We start from the raw sequence: 18725 nt of genomic DNA, 5'->3' as shown, positions 1-18725 counted from the left end.
CAGCCCCGTACTGCACCTATTGCAGCCCCACAGCCCCACGCTGCACATACTGCAGCCCTACAGCCCCACGCTGCACATATTGCAGCCCTACAGCCCCATACTGCACCTATTGCAGCCCTACAGCCCCACGCTACACATACTGCAGCCCTACAGCCCCACGCTGCACATATTGCAGCCCTACAGCCCCATACTGCACATACTGCAGCCCTACAGCCCCATACTGCACATATTGCAGCCCTACAGCCCCATACTGCACATATTGCAGCCCTACAGCCCCATACTGCACATACTGCAGCCCTACAGCCCCATACTGCACATATTGCAGCCCTACAGCCCCATACTGCACATATTGCAGCCCCACAGCCCCATACTGCACATATTGCAGCCCTACAGCCCCATACTGCACATATTGCAGCCCTACAGCCCCATACTGCACATATTGCAGCCCTACAGCCCCATACTGCACATACTGCAGCACTGCAGCACCATACTGCACATATTGCAGCCCCACAACCCCACGCTACACATATTGCAGCCCTACAGCCCCACGCTGCACATATTGCAGCCCTACAGCCCCGTACTGCACATATTGCAGCCCTACAGCCCCACGCCGCACATATTGCAGCCCTACAGCCCCATACTGCACATATTGCAGACCCACAGTCCCATAATGCACATATTGCAGCCCTACAGCCCCACGCTGCACATATTGCAGCCCTACAGCCCCATACTGCACATATTGCAGCCCTACAGCCCCATACTGCACATACTGCAGCCCTACAGCCCCATACTGCACATATTGCAGCCCTACAGCCCCATACTGCACATATTGCAGCCCTACAGCCCCATAATGCACATATTGCAGCCCCACAGCCCCACGCTGCACATATTGCAGACCCACAGACCCATAATGCACATATTGCAGCCCTACAGCCCCATACTGCACATACTGCAGCCCCACAGCCCCATAATGCACATATTGCAGCCCTACAGCCCCGCGCTGCACATACTGCAGCCCTACAGCCCCATACTGCACATACTGCAGCCCTACAGCCCCATACTGCACATATTGCAGCCCTACAGCCCCGTACTGCACATATTGCAGCCCCACAGCCCTGTACTGCACATATTGCAGCCCTACAGCCCCGTACTGCACATATTGCAGCCCCACAGCCCCATACTGCACATATTGCAGCCCTACAGCCCCACGCTGCACATATTGCAGCCCTACAGCCCCATGCTGCACATACTGCAGCCCTACAGCCCCATACTGCACATATTGCAGCCCCACAGCCCCATACTGCACATACTGCAGCCCTACAGCCCCATACTGCACATATTGCAGCCCTACAGCCCCATACTGCACATACTGCAGCACTGCAGCACCATACTGCACATATTGCAGCCCCACAACCCCACGCTACACATATTGCAGCCCCACAGCCCCGTACTGCACATATTGCAGCCCTACAGCCCCATACTGCACATATTGCAGACCCACAGCCCCATAATGCACATATTGCAGCCCTACAGCCCCACGCTGCACATATTGCAGCCCTACAGCCCCATACTGCACATATTGCAGCCCTACAGCCCCATGCTGCACATACTGCAGCCCTACAGCCCCATACTGCACATACTGCAGCCCTACAGCCCCATACTGCACATATTGCAGCACTACAGCCCCATACTGCACATATTGCAGCCCTACAGCCCCATAATGCACATATTGCAGCCCCACAGCCCCACGCTGCACATATTGCAGACCCACAGCCCCATACTGCACATATTGCAGCCCTACAGCCCCATACTGCACATATTGCAGCCCTACAGCCCCATGCTGCACATACTGCAGCCCTACAGCCCCGCGCTGCACATACTGCAGCCCTACAGCCCCATACTGCACATACTGCAGCCCTACAGCCCCATACTGCACATACTGCAGCCCTACAGCCCCATACTGCACATATTGCAGCCCTACAGCCCCGTACTACACATATTGCAGCCCCACAGCCCCACGCTGCACATATTGCAGCCCTACAGACCCATAATGCACATATTGCAGCCCTACAGCCCCATACTGCACATATTGCATCCCCACAGCCCCATACTGCACATATTGCATCCCCACAGCCCCATACTGCACATATTGCAGCCCTACAGCCCCATACTGCACATATTGCAGCCCTACAGCCCCACGCTACACATACTGCAGCCCCACAGCCCCACGCTGCACATATTGCAGCCCCACAACCCCACGCTACACATATTGCAGCCCTACAGCCCCGCGCTGCACATATTGCAGCCCTACAGCCCCATACTGCACCTATTGCAGCCCTACAGCCCCATACTGCACATATTGCAGCCCTACAGCCCCATACTGCACGTATTGCAGCCCTACAGCCCCACGCTACACATACTGCAGCCCCACAGCCCCACGCTGCACATATTGCAGCCCCACAACCCCACGCTACACATATTGCAGCCCCACAGCCCCGTACTGCACATATTGCAGCCCTACAGCCCCACGCTGCACATATTGCAGCCCTACAGCCCCATACTGCACATATTGCAGCCCTACAGCCCCATACTGCACATACTGCAGCCCTACAGCCCCATACTGCACATATTGCAGCCCTACAGCCCCATACTGCACATATTGCAGCCCCACAGCCCTGTACTGCACATATTGCAGCCCTACAGCCCCGTACTGCACATATTGCAGCCCTACAGCCCCATACTGCACATATTGCAGCCCTACAGCCCCATACTGCACATATTGCAGCCCCACAGCCCTGTACTGCACATATTGCAGCCCTACAGCCCCGTACTGCACATATTGCAGCCCTACAGCCCCATACTGCACATATTGCAGCCCTACAGCCCCATACTGCACATACTGCAGCCCCACAGCCCCATACTGCACATATTGCAGCCCCACAGCCCCACGCTGCACATATTGCAGCCCTACAGACCCATAATGCACATATTGCAGCCCCACAGCCCCATAATGCACATATTGCAGCCCTACAGCCCCGCGCTGCACATATTGCAGCCCTACAGCCCCATACTGCACCTATTGCAGCCCTACAGCCCCATACTGCACATATTGCAGCCCTACAGCCCCATACTGCACATATTGCAGCCCCACAGCCCTGTACTGCACATATTGCAGCCCTACAGCCCCGTACTGCACATATTGCAGCCCTACAGCCCCATACTGCACATATTGCAGCCCTACAGCCCCGTACTGCACATATTGCAGCCCCACAGCCCCACGCTGCACATATTGCAGACCCACAGCCCCATAATGCACATATTGCAGCCCTACAGCCCCACGCTGCACATATTGCAGCCCTACAGCCCCATACTGCACATATTGCAGCCCTACAGCCCCATGCTGCACATACTGCAGCCCTACAGCCCCATACTGCACATATTGCAGCCCCACAGCCCCATACTGCACATATTGCAGCCCTACAGCCCCATACTGCACATATTGCAGCCCTACAGCCCCATACTGCACATATTGCAGCCCTACAGCCCCATACTGCACATATTGCAGCCCTACAGCCCCATACTGCACATACTGCAGCCCTACAGCCCCATACTGCACATATTGCAGCCCTACAGCCCCACGCTGCACATATTGCAGCCCCACAGCCCCACGCTGCACATACTGCAGCCCTACAGCCCCGCGCTGCACATATTGCAGCCCTACAGCCCCACGCTGCACATATTGCAGCCCTACAGCCCCATACTGCACATACTGCAGCCCTACAGCCCCACGCTGCACATACTGCAGCCCTACAGCCCTATAATGCACATATTGCAGCCCCACAGCCCCATAATGCACATATTGCAGCCCTACAGCCCCGCGCTGCACATACTACAGCCCCACAGCCCCATACTGCACATACTGCAGCCCCACAGCCCCACGGTGCACATATTGCAGCCCTACAGCCCCATACTGCACATATTGCAGCCCTACAGCCCCATACTGCACATATTGCAGCCCTACAGCCCCATACTGCACATACTGCAGCCCTACAGCCCCATACTGCACATATTGCAGCCCTACAGCCCCATACTGCACATACTGCAGCCCTACAGCCCCACGCTGCACATACTGCAGCCCCACAGCCCCATACTGCACCTATTGCAGCCCTACAGCCCCACACTGCACATACTGCAGCCCTACAGCCCCATACTGCACATACTGCAGCCCTACAGCCCCATACTGCACATATTGCAGCACTACAGCCCTATAATGCACATATTGCAGCCCCACAGCCCCGCGCTGCACATATTGCAGCACTGCAGCCCCACATAGCAGCCCTACAGCCCCACATTGAAGTCATACGGCCCCCCCTGCAATCCTCCAGCCCCACACTGCCCCACACTTCTCCATATTGCAGCCCTAAAGCCCCAAACTGCAGCCCCATACTGCAGTCCTCCAGCCCTACATCACAGCCCCACACAACCCCATGCCCCCTCCCCACATCCAGGGGGCCTCACGCCCCCAGCCTGCACTCCTCCCCCCCACATCCCCATATCCTTGTGCCACCCCCCCATCCCCATCCTCATCCCCCCCACGTCCCCACATCTCCATGCCCCCATCCCCCACCCCCATCCCCCTCCCTGCCCCCATGTCCCCCCATCCCCACGTCCCTGCCTCCCCCCCACATCCCCATCCTCCCCACCCTCCCCACGTCGCCATCCTCCCCCATGTGATCATCCCCCCCGTGTTCCCCCATCCCCATTCCCCCCCATGTCTCTATGTCCCCACCCCCACTATGTCTCCCCATCCTCATGTCCCTGTCCCCCCTCTACTTCCCCTCTCCCCCATGTCCCTATGTACCCTCCTGTCCCCCCATGCTCGTGTCCCCCCCCCAAGTCCCCATCCTCCCCCACATCCCCATGTCCCCACCCCCCGATCCCCATGTCTCCATCCCCTCCTTCACATCCCCAGCCCCCCCACGCCCCCATGTCCCTGTCCCCCCCCCACATCCCCATCACCCCCCACGTCCTCACCCCTCCCCTCCCCACATCCCCATCCTCCCCCCCATCCCCATGTCCCTGTCCCCCCCTCACATCCACATCCCCCACATCCCCCCACGCCCCTGTTCCCCCCTCCTCATCCCCATCACCCCCATCCCCATCCCCTCCCCTACATCCCCATATCCCCACCCCCCCATCCCCATCCCCCTTCCCTGCCCCCATGTCCCCCCATCTCAATGTCCCTGTCCCCCCTCCACATCCCCATCCCCCCCATCCCCCCCATGTGCCTGTCCCCCCCCCACATCCCCATCACCCCCCACGTCCCCACCCCTCCCCACGTCCCCATCCCCCCCACATCCCCACATCTCCATGCCTCCCCCATCCCCATCCCCGTCCCACGCCCCCATGTCCCCCTATCCCCATGTCCCTGTCCCTCCCCCATGTCCCCCCCCATCCCCATCACCCCCCATGTCCCCACATCCCCCCCCCCACATCCCCACCCCTCCATCCCCATCCCCCCCATGCCCCCATCCCCCCCATGCCCCCGTGTCCTCCCATCCCCATGTCTCCATCCCCTCCTCCACATCCCCATCCCCCCCACGCCCCCATGTCCCCCATCTCCCTGGCCCCGGCCTCCCCCCCACATCCCCATCCCTCCCATGTCCCCACACCCCTGTCCCCCCCCCCGAACCCCATCACCCCCCACGTCCCCACATCCCCCCCCACATCCCCACATCCCCACGTCCCCATCCCTTCCTCCACATCCCCATCCCCCCCACACCCCCATGTCCCTGTCCCCCCCTGCCATGTGACCACCCCCCCATCCCCCCCCACCCCTCCCGTGCCCCCCACCCCCCCAGCCCCCCCCTCACCAGCAGGGTGCTGTACTGCAGCTCCACTTTCTCCAGGCTCTCCCGGTAGGAGCTGCGCTGCCCCACTGACAGCTGAGCCTGGGGGGCAAACAGCGCCCTTACTGTGGGGCTGGGGGGGGGGCCGGGGGGGCCATAGGGGGGACACAGGGGGGTAACAGCGGGGCAATATGGGGGTACCAGGGGGATACCAGGGGGGCAATGGGGGCGGTTACATGGGGGTACCAGGGGGGCAATGGCAGGGTAACGGGGGGGTACCAGGGGGGCAATATGGGGTCCCAGGGGGGCAATGGGGGAGTAACAGGGGGGTAGCAGGTGGCAATGGGGGGTAACACGGGGGTAACAGGGGGGCAATGGGGGGAAACAGGGGAGTACCAGGGGGGCAACATGGGGGATAAAACAGGGGTACCAAGGGGGCAATGGGGGGGGAACACGGGGGTACCAGGGGGGCAATATGGGGTACCAGGGGGGCAATGGGGGGTAGGTGATACGGAGGTACCATGGGGGCAATGGGGGGTAACATGGGGGTAGCAGGGGGGCAATATGGGGGAACCAGGGCAGCAATGGGAGGTAATGCAGTGTCTGCATTGCGTCTCAGTGTGGCTGCACTGCGTCTCAGTGTGGCTGCACTGCGTCTCAGTGTGGCTGCACTGCGTCTCAGTGTGGCTGCACTGCGTCTCAGTGTTGCTGCATGGTGTCAGTGTTGCTGCACTGCGTTTCAGCGTTGCTGCAAGATGTCTCAGCGTTGCTACATGGTGTCAGCGTTGCTGCAGTGTGTCTCAGTGATGCTGCAGTGTGTCTCAGCGTTGCTGCATGGTGTCAGTGTTGCTGCACTGTGCCTCAGCGTTGCTGCATTGTCTCAGCGTTGCTGCACTGTGTCTCAGCATTGCTGCACTGCGTCTCAGTGTTGCTGCATGGTCTCAGTGTTGCTGCAAGATGTCTCAGCATTGCTGCATGGTGTCAGCATTGCTGCAGTGTGTCTCAGTGTTGCTGCATGGTCTCAGTGTTGCTGCATGGTCTCAGTGTTGCTGCATGGTGTCAGCGTTGCTGCATGGTGTCAGCGTTGCTGCAGTGTGTCTCAGTGATGCTGCAGTGTGTCTCAGTGCTGCTGCAGTGTGTCTCAGTGTTGCTGCATGGTGTCAGTGTTGCTGCACTGCGTCTCAGCGTTGCTGCAAGATGTCTCAGTGTTGCTGCATGGTCTCAGTGTTGCTGCAAGATGTCTCAGCATTGCTGCATGGTGTCAGCATTGCTGCAGTGTGTCTCAGTGTTGCTGCATGGTCTCAGTGTTGCTGCATGGTCTCAGTGTTGCTGCAAGATGTCTCAGCATTGCTGCATGGTGTCAGCGTTGCTGCAGTGTGTCTCAGTGCTGCTGCATGGTGTCTCAGTGTTGCTACATGGTGTCTCAGCGTTGTTGCATGGCGTCAATGTTGCTGCATTGTCTCAGCGTTGCTGCAGTGTGTCTCTGTTGCTGCATGGTGTCAGTGTTGCTGCAGTGTGTCTCAGTGTTGCTGCATTATCTCAGCACTGCTGCACTTTGTCTCAGTGTTGCTGCATGGTGCCAGCGTTGCTGCACTGTGTCTCAGTGTTGCTGCACTGTGTCTCAGTGTTGCTGCATGCTGTCAGCGTTGCTGCACTGTGTCTCAGCATTGCTGCATGGTGTCTCAGTGATGCTGCATTTTCTCAGCATTGCTGCACTTTGTCTCAGTGTTGCTGAATGGTGTCAGAGTTGCTGCAGTGTGTCTCAGTGATGCTGCACTGTGTCTCAATGTTGCTGCAAGATGTCTCAGCGTTGCTGCATGGTGTCAGAGTTGCTGCACTGCGTCTCAGTGTTGCTGCACTGTGTCTCAGTGTTGCTGCAGTGTGTCTCAGTGTTACTGCATGCTGTCAGCGTTGCTGCACTGTGTCTCAGCATTGCTGCATGGTGTCTCAGCATTGCTGCATGGTGTCTCAGCATTGCTGCATTGTCTCAGCGTTGCTGCACTCTGTCTCAGCATTGCTGCATGGTGTCAGTGTTGCCGCACTGTGTCTCAGCATTGCTGCACTGTGTCTCAGCATTGCTGCTCTGTGTCTCAGCATTGCTGCACTGTGTCTCAGCGTTGCCGCCCGGTGTGAGCACTGACCTCGTCGCTGCGCGCGCGCTCGATCTTAGCCTTGAAATCTCTGACGTCGCGATGCAGCCCGCGTTGCATTTCCAGCTGCGCCTCCACGCCGGGCGCGTCCGCCCCCCACTCAGCCGTTTCCATGCGGCGCAGGTTCTCCTCCACCCAGCGCTGCAATTCCTGCAGGTACCGCAGCGCCGCCGCCTCCTCCTGCTCGGCCCGCGTGCGCAGCGTGGCGGCGGCGGCGGTGGCATGCAACGCGTGCTCGGAGCGCAGGGCCACGAGGCGCTCGTGCAGGCGGTAGACGCGGCGGTACATCTGCTCGCCCTGCGGGTGCCGCCCATCCTTCAGCGCCTGCACGTCCGCAAACAGCGCCCGCAGCATGGCGTCCGCCTGCTCCAGGTCGCGCTGCAGCTCCGCCGTGCGCTGCGCCGCCTTCCCGGCCGCGTGCAGACGCAGCTCCTGCAACGGGAAAGCCAGCAGGGGGGGGAGAGCGGGGGGTCAGGTGGAGCTGCGCGGTGCAGAGCTGCGCGGTGCAGAGCTGCATGGTGCAGAACATGTGATGCAGAGTTGCACGGTGTAAAGCTGCAGGGTGCAGAGTTGCACGGTGTAAAGCTGCAGGGTGCGGAGCTGCGTGGCGCAGAGCTGCGTGGTGCAGAGTTGCACGGTGTAAAGCTGCATGGTGCAGAGCTGCACGGTGCAGAGCTGCACGGTGCAGAACTGCGTAGTGCTGTGTTGCATTTGGCAGCGTTGCACTGAGCAGCATTGCCTTGGGCAGCGTTGTTTTGTGCTGCACTGCATTGTGCAGCACTGCATCACGCTGCATTACACAGTGCAACAACGCGTTGTGCAACATCACACTGTGCAGCGTCGTGTTGTGTGCACTGTGTTGCACCATGCAGCATGATGATACCACACAGCACTGCACTGTGCTGCATTGCATTGTGTTGCACAGTGCTGTGCTGCATTGCACAGTGCTGCGTTGCACTGTGCTGCTGCATAGTGCTGTGCTGCATTGCATTGTGCTGCCTTGCATTGGGCAGCACTGCGGTTTGCTGTGCTGCATGGTGCTGTGCTGCATTGACCTGTGCTGCACTGTGCTGTGCTGCATCACAATGCACAGTGCCACGATGCATTACATGGCGCAGCATTGCACCGTGCAGCACTGCATTCCACTGCACCACACTGCAACACACACTGCACCCCAACACACTGCTGCAATGCACCACCCCATCCATGCACTGCAATGCACCTCCCTGTGCTGCAATGCACCGCCCCATCCCTGCGCTGCAATGCACCTCCATGTGCTGCAATGCACCACCCCATCCATGCACTGCAATGCACCTCCCTGTGCTGCAATGCACCGCCCCATCCCTGCGCTGCAATGCACCTCCATGTGCTGCAATGCACCGCCCCATCCCTGCGCTGCAATGCGCCTCACTGCGCTGCAATGCACCACCCCATCCATGCACTGCAATGCACCTTCCAGTACTGCAATGCACCGTCCCATCCCTGTGATGCACCTCCCTGCACTGTAATGCACTGCCCCAACCCTGCACTGCACTGCACCTCCCTGCGCTGCAATGCGCCTCACTGCGCTGCAATGCACCGCCCCATCCCTGCACTGCACTGCAGCTCCCTGTGCTGCAATGCACCACCCCCATCCCCGCGCTGCAATGCACCTCCCTGTGCTCCCCATGCAGCTCCGCACCACGCAGCACTGCACCACACGCTGCACCGTGCGCTGCACCACGCATTGCTGCCCCGCCGCCAGCACTCACCGCCTGCAGCAGCGCGTCGGCCTGGTTGAGCTGCTCCTCGCACAGCCCCGCCTCCGTCTGCAGCTTCGTCACGATGCGCTGCAGCCGCTCCAACCTGCGTGGATGCAACCGATGGGGGCGATGCACTGCAATGCAGCCTCCTGTGCTGTGCTGCACCGCCCCATCCATGCACTGCAATGCACCTCTCTGTGCTGCACTGCACCGTCCCATCCATGCACTGCACTGCACCTCCCTGTGCTGTGCTGCACCGCCCCATCCATGCACTGCAATGCATCTCCCGGCATTGAAATGCACCGCCCCATTCATGTACTGCAATGCACCCCCCCTGTGCTGCACTGCATCTCTGCAATGCGATGCTCCACCTCATCCATGCACTGCACTGTATCTCCTGGCACTGAAACGCACCGCCCCATCCCTGCACTGCACTGCACCCCCCTGTGCTGCACTGCACCTCCCTGCGCTGCACTGCACCGCCCCATCCTTGCGCTGCACTGCTCCCTCATATGTTGTACTGCCCAACCCTGCACTGCGCTGCCCTTTCCTGCACTACACTACCCCACCCAGGCACTGCACTGCACTGGCTCTCCATGCACTGCATTGCACTGCACTGCACCGCCCCATCCCTGCGCTGCACTCTCTGTCCCTGCAATGCACCACCCAGCCCCGCACTGCACTGCGACCTGTCACACTGCACGCAGCCCCCCCCAGTGCAGTGCCTCCCAAGCAGTGCCCCCCAATGCAGTGTTCCCCCAACGCAGCGCCCCCAACCTGTTGCACTGCATGCAGCCCCCCCAATGCAGTGCCCCCCACGCAGTGCCCCCAATGCAGCGCCCCCAACCTGTCGCACTGCATGCAGCCCCCCCAATGCAGTGCCCCCCACACAGTGCCCCAATGCAGTGTTCCCCCAATGCAGCGCCCCCCAAACTGTCGCACTGCACGCAGCCCCCCCCTTGCAGTGCCCCCCACTGCAGCGCCCTCCCCCTCCATGCAATGCCCCCCCCCCCCTTCCCCCACCTGTCGCATTCCTGCCTCAGCAGCCGCTCCCGCTGCAGCAGCGCCGCATGCAGCTCCCCCCACTCCTTCTCCACATCCAGAGGGTGAAACCCGGGGGGCACCTGCAGCCGCCCCGACTGCACCGCGCTCTGCACACAACGCCGCCGTCACCGGGGTGGGGGGGAGGAAAGGGGACCCCCCCACTGCCCCCCATCACCCCCCGAGGACTCCCAGTGCCCCCCCCCGTGCCACCCAGATTCTCCCACGACCCCCCCAGTGTCTCTCGGTGCCCCCCATGTCCCTCGGTGCCCCTCATGACTCCCCCAGGACGCCCAGTACCAATCATGCCCCCCAGTGCCCCCCCCCCGCCCCCCAGAGCCTCCCATGACCCCCCGGGGTCCCTTGGTGCCCCCAGTGTCCCATGGTGCCCCCTATGAGCCCCCAGGACCCCCAGTGCCAATCATGCCCCTCAGTTCCTCCCCCTGCCCCCCAGATCCTCCCATGACCCCCCCAGTGTCCCTCGGTGCCCCCAGTGTCCCTTGGTGCCCCCTATGACACCCCCAGGACCCCCAGTGCCCCCCATGTCCCTCAGTGTCCCATTACCTCCCAGTGCCCCCCAGTGCCCCCATGCTCCCCATTACCCCCAGTGCCCCATGATCCCCAGTGCCCCATGACCCCCAGTACCCCCCAAGCCCACCAGTGCCCCATGACCCCCAGTGCCCCCCAGTGCCCCCATGACCACCAGTGCCCCCCATGACCCCACGACCCCCAGTACCCTCCATGCCCCCCGGTGCCTCATTACCCCCAGTGCCCCATGACCCAAAGTGCCCCCAGTGCCCCCCATGATCCCGAATGCCACCCATGACCCCATCACCCCCAGTGCCCCCAGTGCCCCCCATGATCCCATGACCCCCAATGCCACCCATGACCCCATGACCCCAGTGCCCCCCATGACCCCCAGTGCCCCCCATGATCCCATGACCCCCAATGCCACCCATGACCCCATGACCCCCAGTGACCCCATGACCCCCAGTGCCCCCCATGATCCCATGACCCCCAATGCCACCCAGGACCCCATGACCCCCAGTGCCCCCCATGATCTCATGACCCCCAGTGCCACCCATAACCCCATCACCCCCAGTGCCCCCAGTGCCCCCCATGATCCCATGACCCCCAATGCCACCCATGACCCCATGACCCCCAGTGACCCCATGACCCCCAGTGCCCCCCGTGATCCCATGATCCCGAATGCCACCCAGGACCCCATGACCCCCAGTGCCCCCCATGATCCCATGACCCCCAATGCCACCCATGACCCCATCACCCCCAGTGCCCCCAGTGCCCCCCATGACCCCATGACCCCCAATGCCACCCATGACCCCATGACCCCCAGTGCCCCCCATGACCCCCAGTGCCACCCATGATCTCATGACCCCCAATGCCACCCATGACCCCATCACCCCCAGTGCCCCCCATGACCCCCAGTGCCCCCCATGACCCCATGCTCCCCAGTGTCCCCCATGGCCCCCGGTGCCCCCTGCCCCATTCCCCCCCCACGCCCCCCCCCACCCACCTCCAGTGCCTGGAACTGGGCCCTGGCTCGTTCCTTATCCGCGTCCTTGGCCGGCAGCTCCGTCTCCTTCAGCCTCAGGAACTGCCGCCACAGCACCTGGGGGGGCAAAGGGGGGGCAAAGGAGGGGAAAAAGGGGGGGGAAGGGGCAGATGGGGGGTCAGGAGGGGCGGGAGGGCAGGTGGGGGGGAAAGGGGCAGATGGGGGTCAGAAGGGGCAGGGGAAGGGGTCAGGAGGGGAGGGGGTGCAGGTGGGGGGGAAAGGGGCAGATGGGGGTTCAGGAGGGGCAGAGGGAGCGGGTGGGGGGGGTCAAAAGGGGCAGATGGGGCGGCAGGGGGGGCAGGGAGGGCAAATGGGGGGGAAGGAGCAGATGGGGGGGTGGGGGGGATGGGGGGGCAGATGGGGGGTCAGGAGGAACAGGGAGGGCAAATGGGGGGGTCAGGAGGGGTGGGAGGGCAGGGGGGGGTCAGGAGGGGAGGGGGGGCAGGTGGGGGGGAAAGGGGCAGATGGGGGTCAGGAGGGGCAGAGGGAGCGGGTGGGGGGGGTCAAAAGGGGCAGATGGGGCGGCAGGGGGGGCAGGGAGGGTAAATGGGGGGGAAGGAGCAGATGGGGGGGCGGGGGGGCAGATGGGGGGGCAGGAGAAATGGGGGGGCAGATGGGGGATCGGAAGGGGCAAGGAGAGCAGAGGGGAGAAAGGGGCAGGTGGGGGGGTCAGGAGGGGCGGGGGGGGCAGATGGGGGGGCAGATGGGGGGTCAGGAGGGGTAGGGGGAGCAGGTGGGGGGGAAAGGGGCAGATGGGGGTTCAGGAGGGGCAGGGGGCGCAGGTGGGGGGGGAAAGGGGCAGGAGGGCAGAAGAGGGGGGTCAGGAGGGGCAAGAAGGGCAGATGGGGGGGAAAAGGGCAGACGGGGAGGGGCAGTTGGGGGGGGCAGGGGGGTGGAGGGGTCAGGAACCCCCCCCATTGCTCCCCATTGTCCCCCATCGCCCTCCAGCCCCCCAGTGCCTCCAATTGCTCCCCATCACCCCCCATTGCCCCCACTTCCCCCCAATTGCCATCTCAAGCCCCCCCCACTTCCCCCATCGCCCCCCAGCCCCCCACTGCCCCCCACTGCCTCCAGTTGCCCCCCATCGCCCCCCAGCCCCCCTCATTTCTCCCCATTGTCCCCCATCGCCCTCCAGCTCCCCATCACCCCCCATTGCCCCCCAGCCCCCCCATTGCCCCCCATCGCCCCCATCACACTCCAGCCCCCCCAGCCCCCCCCATCGCCCCCCATTGCCTCCAATTGCCCCCCAGTCCCCCCCAGCCTCCCCCATCCTCCCCCATTGCCCCCCCAGCCCCCCATCACCCCCAGGTGCCCCTGCCCCCCCATCACCCCCCATTGCCCCCATTGCCTCCAATTGCCCCCCATCACCCCCCACCACCCCCCACTTCCCCCCAGTTGCCACCTCAAGCCCCCCCCCACTTCCCCCCATTGTCCCCCAGCCCCCGCCAGCCCCCCCAGCTCCCCATCGCCCCCCCCAGCCCCCCATCACCCCTCATCGTCCCCCATTGCCCTCCATTGCCTCCAATTGCCCCCCATCACCCCCCATCGCCCCCCACTTCCCCCATTGCCCCCCAGGCCCCCATTGCCCCCCATTGCCTCCAATTGCCCCCCATCACCCCCCCACCACCCCGCACTTCCCCCCATTGTCCCCCAGCCCCCGCCAGCCCCCCCAGCCCCCCATCGCCCCCCATCACCCACCTCCACCTCCTCGTGGCTGCTGGGCAGGCGCTGCTCCAGGAACATGGCGGTGTGGTGCCGCATCCACTGCAGCAGCTGCGTCACCGCGCTGTAGTACTGCTGCCAGCGCAGCTGCAGCTCCTGCAACGCGTGAGAACACGGGATGCGGCCACGGGATGCAGCCGTGGGGCGCAGCGGGGGAATGCGATCACGGGGTGCAAACATGGGGTGCAGCAAGGGGATGCAACAAGGGGATGCAGCAATGGGGTGCAGCAAGGGGATGCAGCAACGGGGCGCAGCAACGGGATGCAGCAATGGGGTGCAGCAAGGGGGTGCAGCAAGGGGATGCACAATTGGGTGCAACAAAGGGATGCAACAATGGGATTCAACAAAGGGATGCAACAATGGGATGCAGCAATGGGATGCAGCAATGGGATGCAGCGAAGGCATGCAGCAAGGGGGTGCAGCAAGGGGGTGCAACAAAGGGATGCAGCAAGGGGACGTGACAAAGGGTTGCAACAATGGGATGCAACGAAGGGATGCAGCAAGGGGATGCAGCAATGGGATGCAGCAAGGGGATGCAACGAAGGGATGCAGCAAGGGGATGCAACAAAGGGATGCAAAAAGGGATTCAACAAAGGGATGCAGCAAGGAGATGCATGCACAGGATGCAACAAAGGAATGCAATCACGGGATGCAACCGCAGGATGCAACAATGGGAAACGAGCATGGGATGCAGCCATGGGATGCAACAAATGCATGCAGCAATGGCATGCAACGAAGGCACGCAGCAATGGAACACAACAATGGGATGCAACAGGGGACTGCAAGAAAGGGACGCAGCCGTGCAACGCAACGATGCAAAAACAACCACAGAATGCAGCCATGGGATGCAGCCACGGGATGCAGCAATTGCACGTAACCACGGGATGAGCCATGCAACGCAGCGGGACTGCTATGGGGCTGACCCCCCGCTATGGGGCTGACCCCCCCGCTATGGGGCTGACCCCACTGCTATGGGGCTGACCCCACTGCTATGGGACTGAGCTCAGTGCTATGGGGCTGACCCCCCCGCTATGGGGCTGACCCTCCCGCAATGGGGCTGACCCCCCCACTACGGGGCTGACCCCCCTGCTATGGGTCTGAGCCCTGTGCTATGGGGCCGAGCTCAGTGCTATGGGGCTGAGCTGTGGGTCTGACCCCCATGCTATGGGGTTCACCCCCCTGCTATGGGGCTGACCCCCCCCCCCATGGGGCTGACCCTCCCGCTATTGGGCTGAGCCCCATGCTATGGGGCTGAGCTCGGTGCTATGGGTCTGACGCCCCCCGCTATGGGGCTGAGCTCAGTGCTATGGGGCAGAGCTGTGGGTCTGACCCCCCTGCAATGGGTCTGCCCCCCCACTATGGGGCTGACCCTCCTGCTATGGGGCTGATCCCCCCGCTATGGTTCTGACCCCCCCGCTATGGGTCTGCCCCTCCGCTACGGGGCTGAACGCAGTTCTATGGGTCTGCCCCCCAGCTATGGGGCTGAATGCAGTGCTATGGGTCTGGACCCCCTGCTATGAATCTGACCCCCCCAACTAAGGGCCTGACCCCCCCGCTATGGGTCTGACCCCCCTGCTATGGGTCAGCCCCCCCCGCTATGGGGCTGAGCTCAGTGCTATGGGTCAGCCCCATCCCCCCCGCTATGGGTCAGCCCCCCCCCGCTATGGGGCTGAGCTCAGTGCTATGGGTCAGCCCCATCCCCCCCGCTATGGGTCAGCCCCCCCGCTATGGGGCTGAGCTCAGTGCTATGGGTCAGCTCCCCCCCCCGCTATGGGTCAGCCCCCCCGCTATGGGGCTGAGCTCAGTGCTATGGGTCAGCCCCCCCCCCCCCCATTATGGCACTGAGCTCAGTGCTATGGGTCAGCCCCCCCCGCTATGGGTCAGCCCCCCCGCTATGGGGCTGAGCTCAGTGCTATGGGTCAGCTCCCCCCCCGCGGTGGGTCAGCCCCCCGTCCCCACTCACGTCGGTGCCGTCGCCGCGGTCGCCGTGTCGCGGCAGGGCGTCGTACAGCGAGGACACGTAGGTGATGATGGATTTCTCGTCCGGCTGCGCCACCGCCACGTCTGCAGCGCCAGCACCGCTCGCAGCCCGACCCACGGCTGCCCCACGGCCGCCCCACACCCTGACCCACGGCTGCCCCACGGCCGCCCCACACCCTGACCCACGGCTGCCCCACAGCTGCCCCACTGCCTGACCCACGGCTGCCCCACAGCCGCCCCACACCCTGACCCACAGCTGCCCCACGGCTGCCCCACTGCCTGACCCACAGCTACCCCACACCCTGACCCACGGCTGCCCCACTACTTGACCCACGGCCGCCCCACACCCTGACCCACGGCTGCCCCACGGCCGCCCCACACCCTGACCCACGGCTGCCCCACGGCTGCCCCACACCCTGACCCACGGCTGCCCCACTACTTGACCCATGGCCGCCCCACACCCTGACCCACGGCTGCCCCACAGCTGCCCCACACCCTGACCCACAGCTGCCCCACGGCTGCCCCACTGCCTGACCCACAGCTACCCCACACCCTGACCCACGGCTGCCCCACTACTTGACCCACGGCCGTCCCACACCCTGACCCACGGCTGCCCCACGGCTGCCCCACTGCCTGACCCACGGCTGCCCCACACCCTGACCCACAGCTACCCCACACCCTGACCCACAACTGCCCCACAGCTGCCCCACACCCTGACCCACAGCTGCCCCACAGCCTGACCCACAGCTCCCCCACACCCTGACCCACAACTGCCCCACACCCTGACCCACAACTGCCCCACAGCCTGACCCACTACCTGACCCACGGCTGCCCCACTGCCTGACCAATGGCTGCCCCACACCCTGACCCACGGCTGCCCCACGGCTGCCCCACTGCCTGACCCACAGCTACCCCACACCCTGACCCACGGCTGCCCCACTACTTGACCCACGGCCGTCCCACACCCTGACCCACGGCTGCCCCACGGCTGCCCCACTGCCTGACCCACAGCTACCCCACACCCTGACCCACGGCTGCCCCACTACTTGACCCACGGCTCCCCCACACCCTGACCCACGGCTGCCCAACTACTTGACCCACGGCCGCCCCACACCCTGACCCACAGCTGCCCCACGGCTGCCCCACTGCCTGACCCACGGCTGCCCCACACCCTGACCCACAGCTACCCCACACCCTGACCCACGGCTGCCCCACAGCTGCCCCACACCCTGACCCACAGCTGCCCCACAGCCTGACCCACAGCTCCCCCACACCCTGACCCACAACTGCCCCACAGCCTGACCCACTACCTGACCCACGGCTGCCCCACACCCTCACCCACGGTTGCCCCACACCCTGACCCACGGCTGCCCCACGGCTGCCCCACTGCCTGACCCATGGCTGCCCGACACCCTGACCCACAACTGCCCCACACCCTGACCCACAGCTGCCCCACACCCTGACCCACGGCTGCCCCACAGCTGCCCCACACCCTGACCCACAGCTGCCCCATGGCTGCCCCACTGCCTGACCCACGGCTGCCCCACTGCTGCCCCATGGCTGCCCTACTGCCACCTCACAGCCGCCCTACTGCTGCCCCACTGCCACCCCACGGCCGCCCCACTGCCACCCCATTGCTGCCCACTGCTGCCCACTGCCACCCACAGCTGCCCCACTGCCACCTCACAGCTGCCCCACTGCCACCCTGCTGCTGCCCCACTGCTGCCCCATTGCCACCCCATGGCTGCCCCACAGCTGCCCCACTGCCACCCACTTCCTGAGCCACTGCCATCCCACAGCCACCCCACTGCCACCTCACTGCAGCCCCATGGCTGCCCCACTGCCCCACTGCCACCCCACTGCTGCCCCATTGCCACCCCACGACTGCCCCACAGCTCCCCTACATCCACCCCACATCTGCCACCCATCCGCCCCACACCTGCCTCACCTGCCCCACACCAACCCATCTTGTTTGCCCCATCTGCCCCACATCCACCCCACAGCTGCCCCACAACCTCCCCACAGCTGCCCCATATCAGTCCCACATCTGCCCCACATCCACCCCAAATCCACCCCACGGCTGCCCCACATCCACCCCAGGGCTGCCCCACATCCACCCCACATCTGCCCCACTACTGCCCCATATCTGCCCCACAGATGCCTCAGGGCTGCCCCACATCTCCACATCCACCCCACATCCCACTGTCCCCCATCTGCCCCACATCCGCCCCACTGCTGCCCATCTGGCCTTCTGCTGCCCCACAGCTGCCCCATAGTTGCCCCACATCAGCCCTTCTGCCCCATGGCTGCCACCCTCCTGCCCCCATTGGGGGGCGCTCTGCCCCATCACTGCCCCCCATCTGCCCCCCATCCGCCCCCCATGTGGGTCGCGTACCCTCAGGGTCGAGCAGCTGCGTGACCCCCAGCTCTGCCCCACATCCTGCCCCACATCTGCCCCCATTTCCCCCCCTCTGCCCCCATGTGGTGCAGCCATGTGACCCCCAGCTCTGCCCCACACCTGCCCCCCATCTGCCCCATATCTACCCCATATCCTGCCCCACACCTGCCCCGCACCTGCCCCACACCTGCCTCCCATCTGCCCCACATCTGCCCCACACCTGCCTCCCATCCACCCCCCATCTCCCCCCATATCTGCCCCATGTGGGTG

General features: G+C 63.7%; 1 protein-coding gene across 19 annotated transcripts in view; it reads right to left on the bottom strand.

The window, feature by feature from the left end:
• PLEC (plectin) overlaps positions 1–18725 on the bottom strand; it is a 160680-nt gene that overhangs the window by 32456 nt on the left and 109499 nt on the right. For all 19 annotated transcript variants that reach the window (XM_090138184.1, XM_090138185.1, XM_090138186.1 and 16 more), the window contains 7 exons: positions 16041–16141; positions 14054–14173; positions 12317–12412; positions 10765–10892; positions 9751–9844; positions 7991–8431; positions 5874–5951 (listed from right to left, as the gene is read on the bottom strand). In XM_090138184.1, coding sequence (XP_089994310.1) covers positions 5874–5951; positions 7991–8431; positions 9751–9844; positions 10765–10892; positions 12317–12412; positions 14054–14173; positions 16041–16141 — 1058 coding nt within the window. The remainder of the gene's footprint in view (positions 1–5873; positions 5952–7990; positions 8432–9750; positions 9845–10764; positions 10893–12316; positions 12413–14053; positions 14174–16040; positions 16142–18725) is intronic.

The sequence above is a fragment of the Phasianus colchicus genome, chromosome 3 (genome assembly GCF_987193195.1).
Source record: "Phasianus colchicus chromosome 3, bPhaCol1.hap1.1, whole genome shotgun sequence".
NCBI lineage: Eukaryota > Metazoa > Chordata > Aves > Galliformes > Phasianidae > Phasianus > Phasianus colchicus.
Note: the sequence above shows the minus strand (reverse complement) of the source record. Positions and strands in the feature narration are given on the sequence as shown.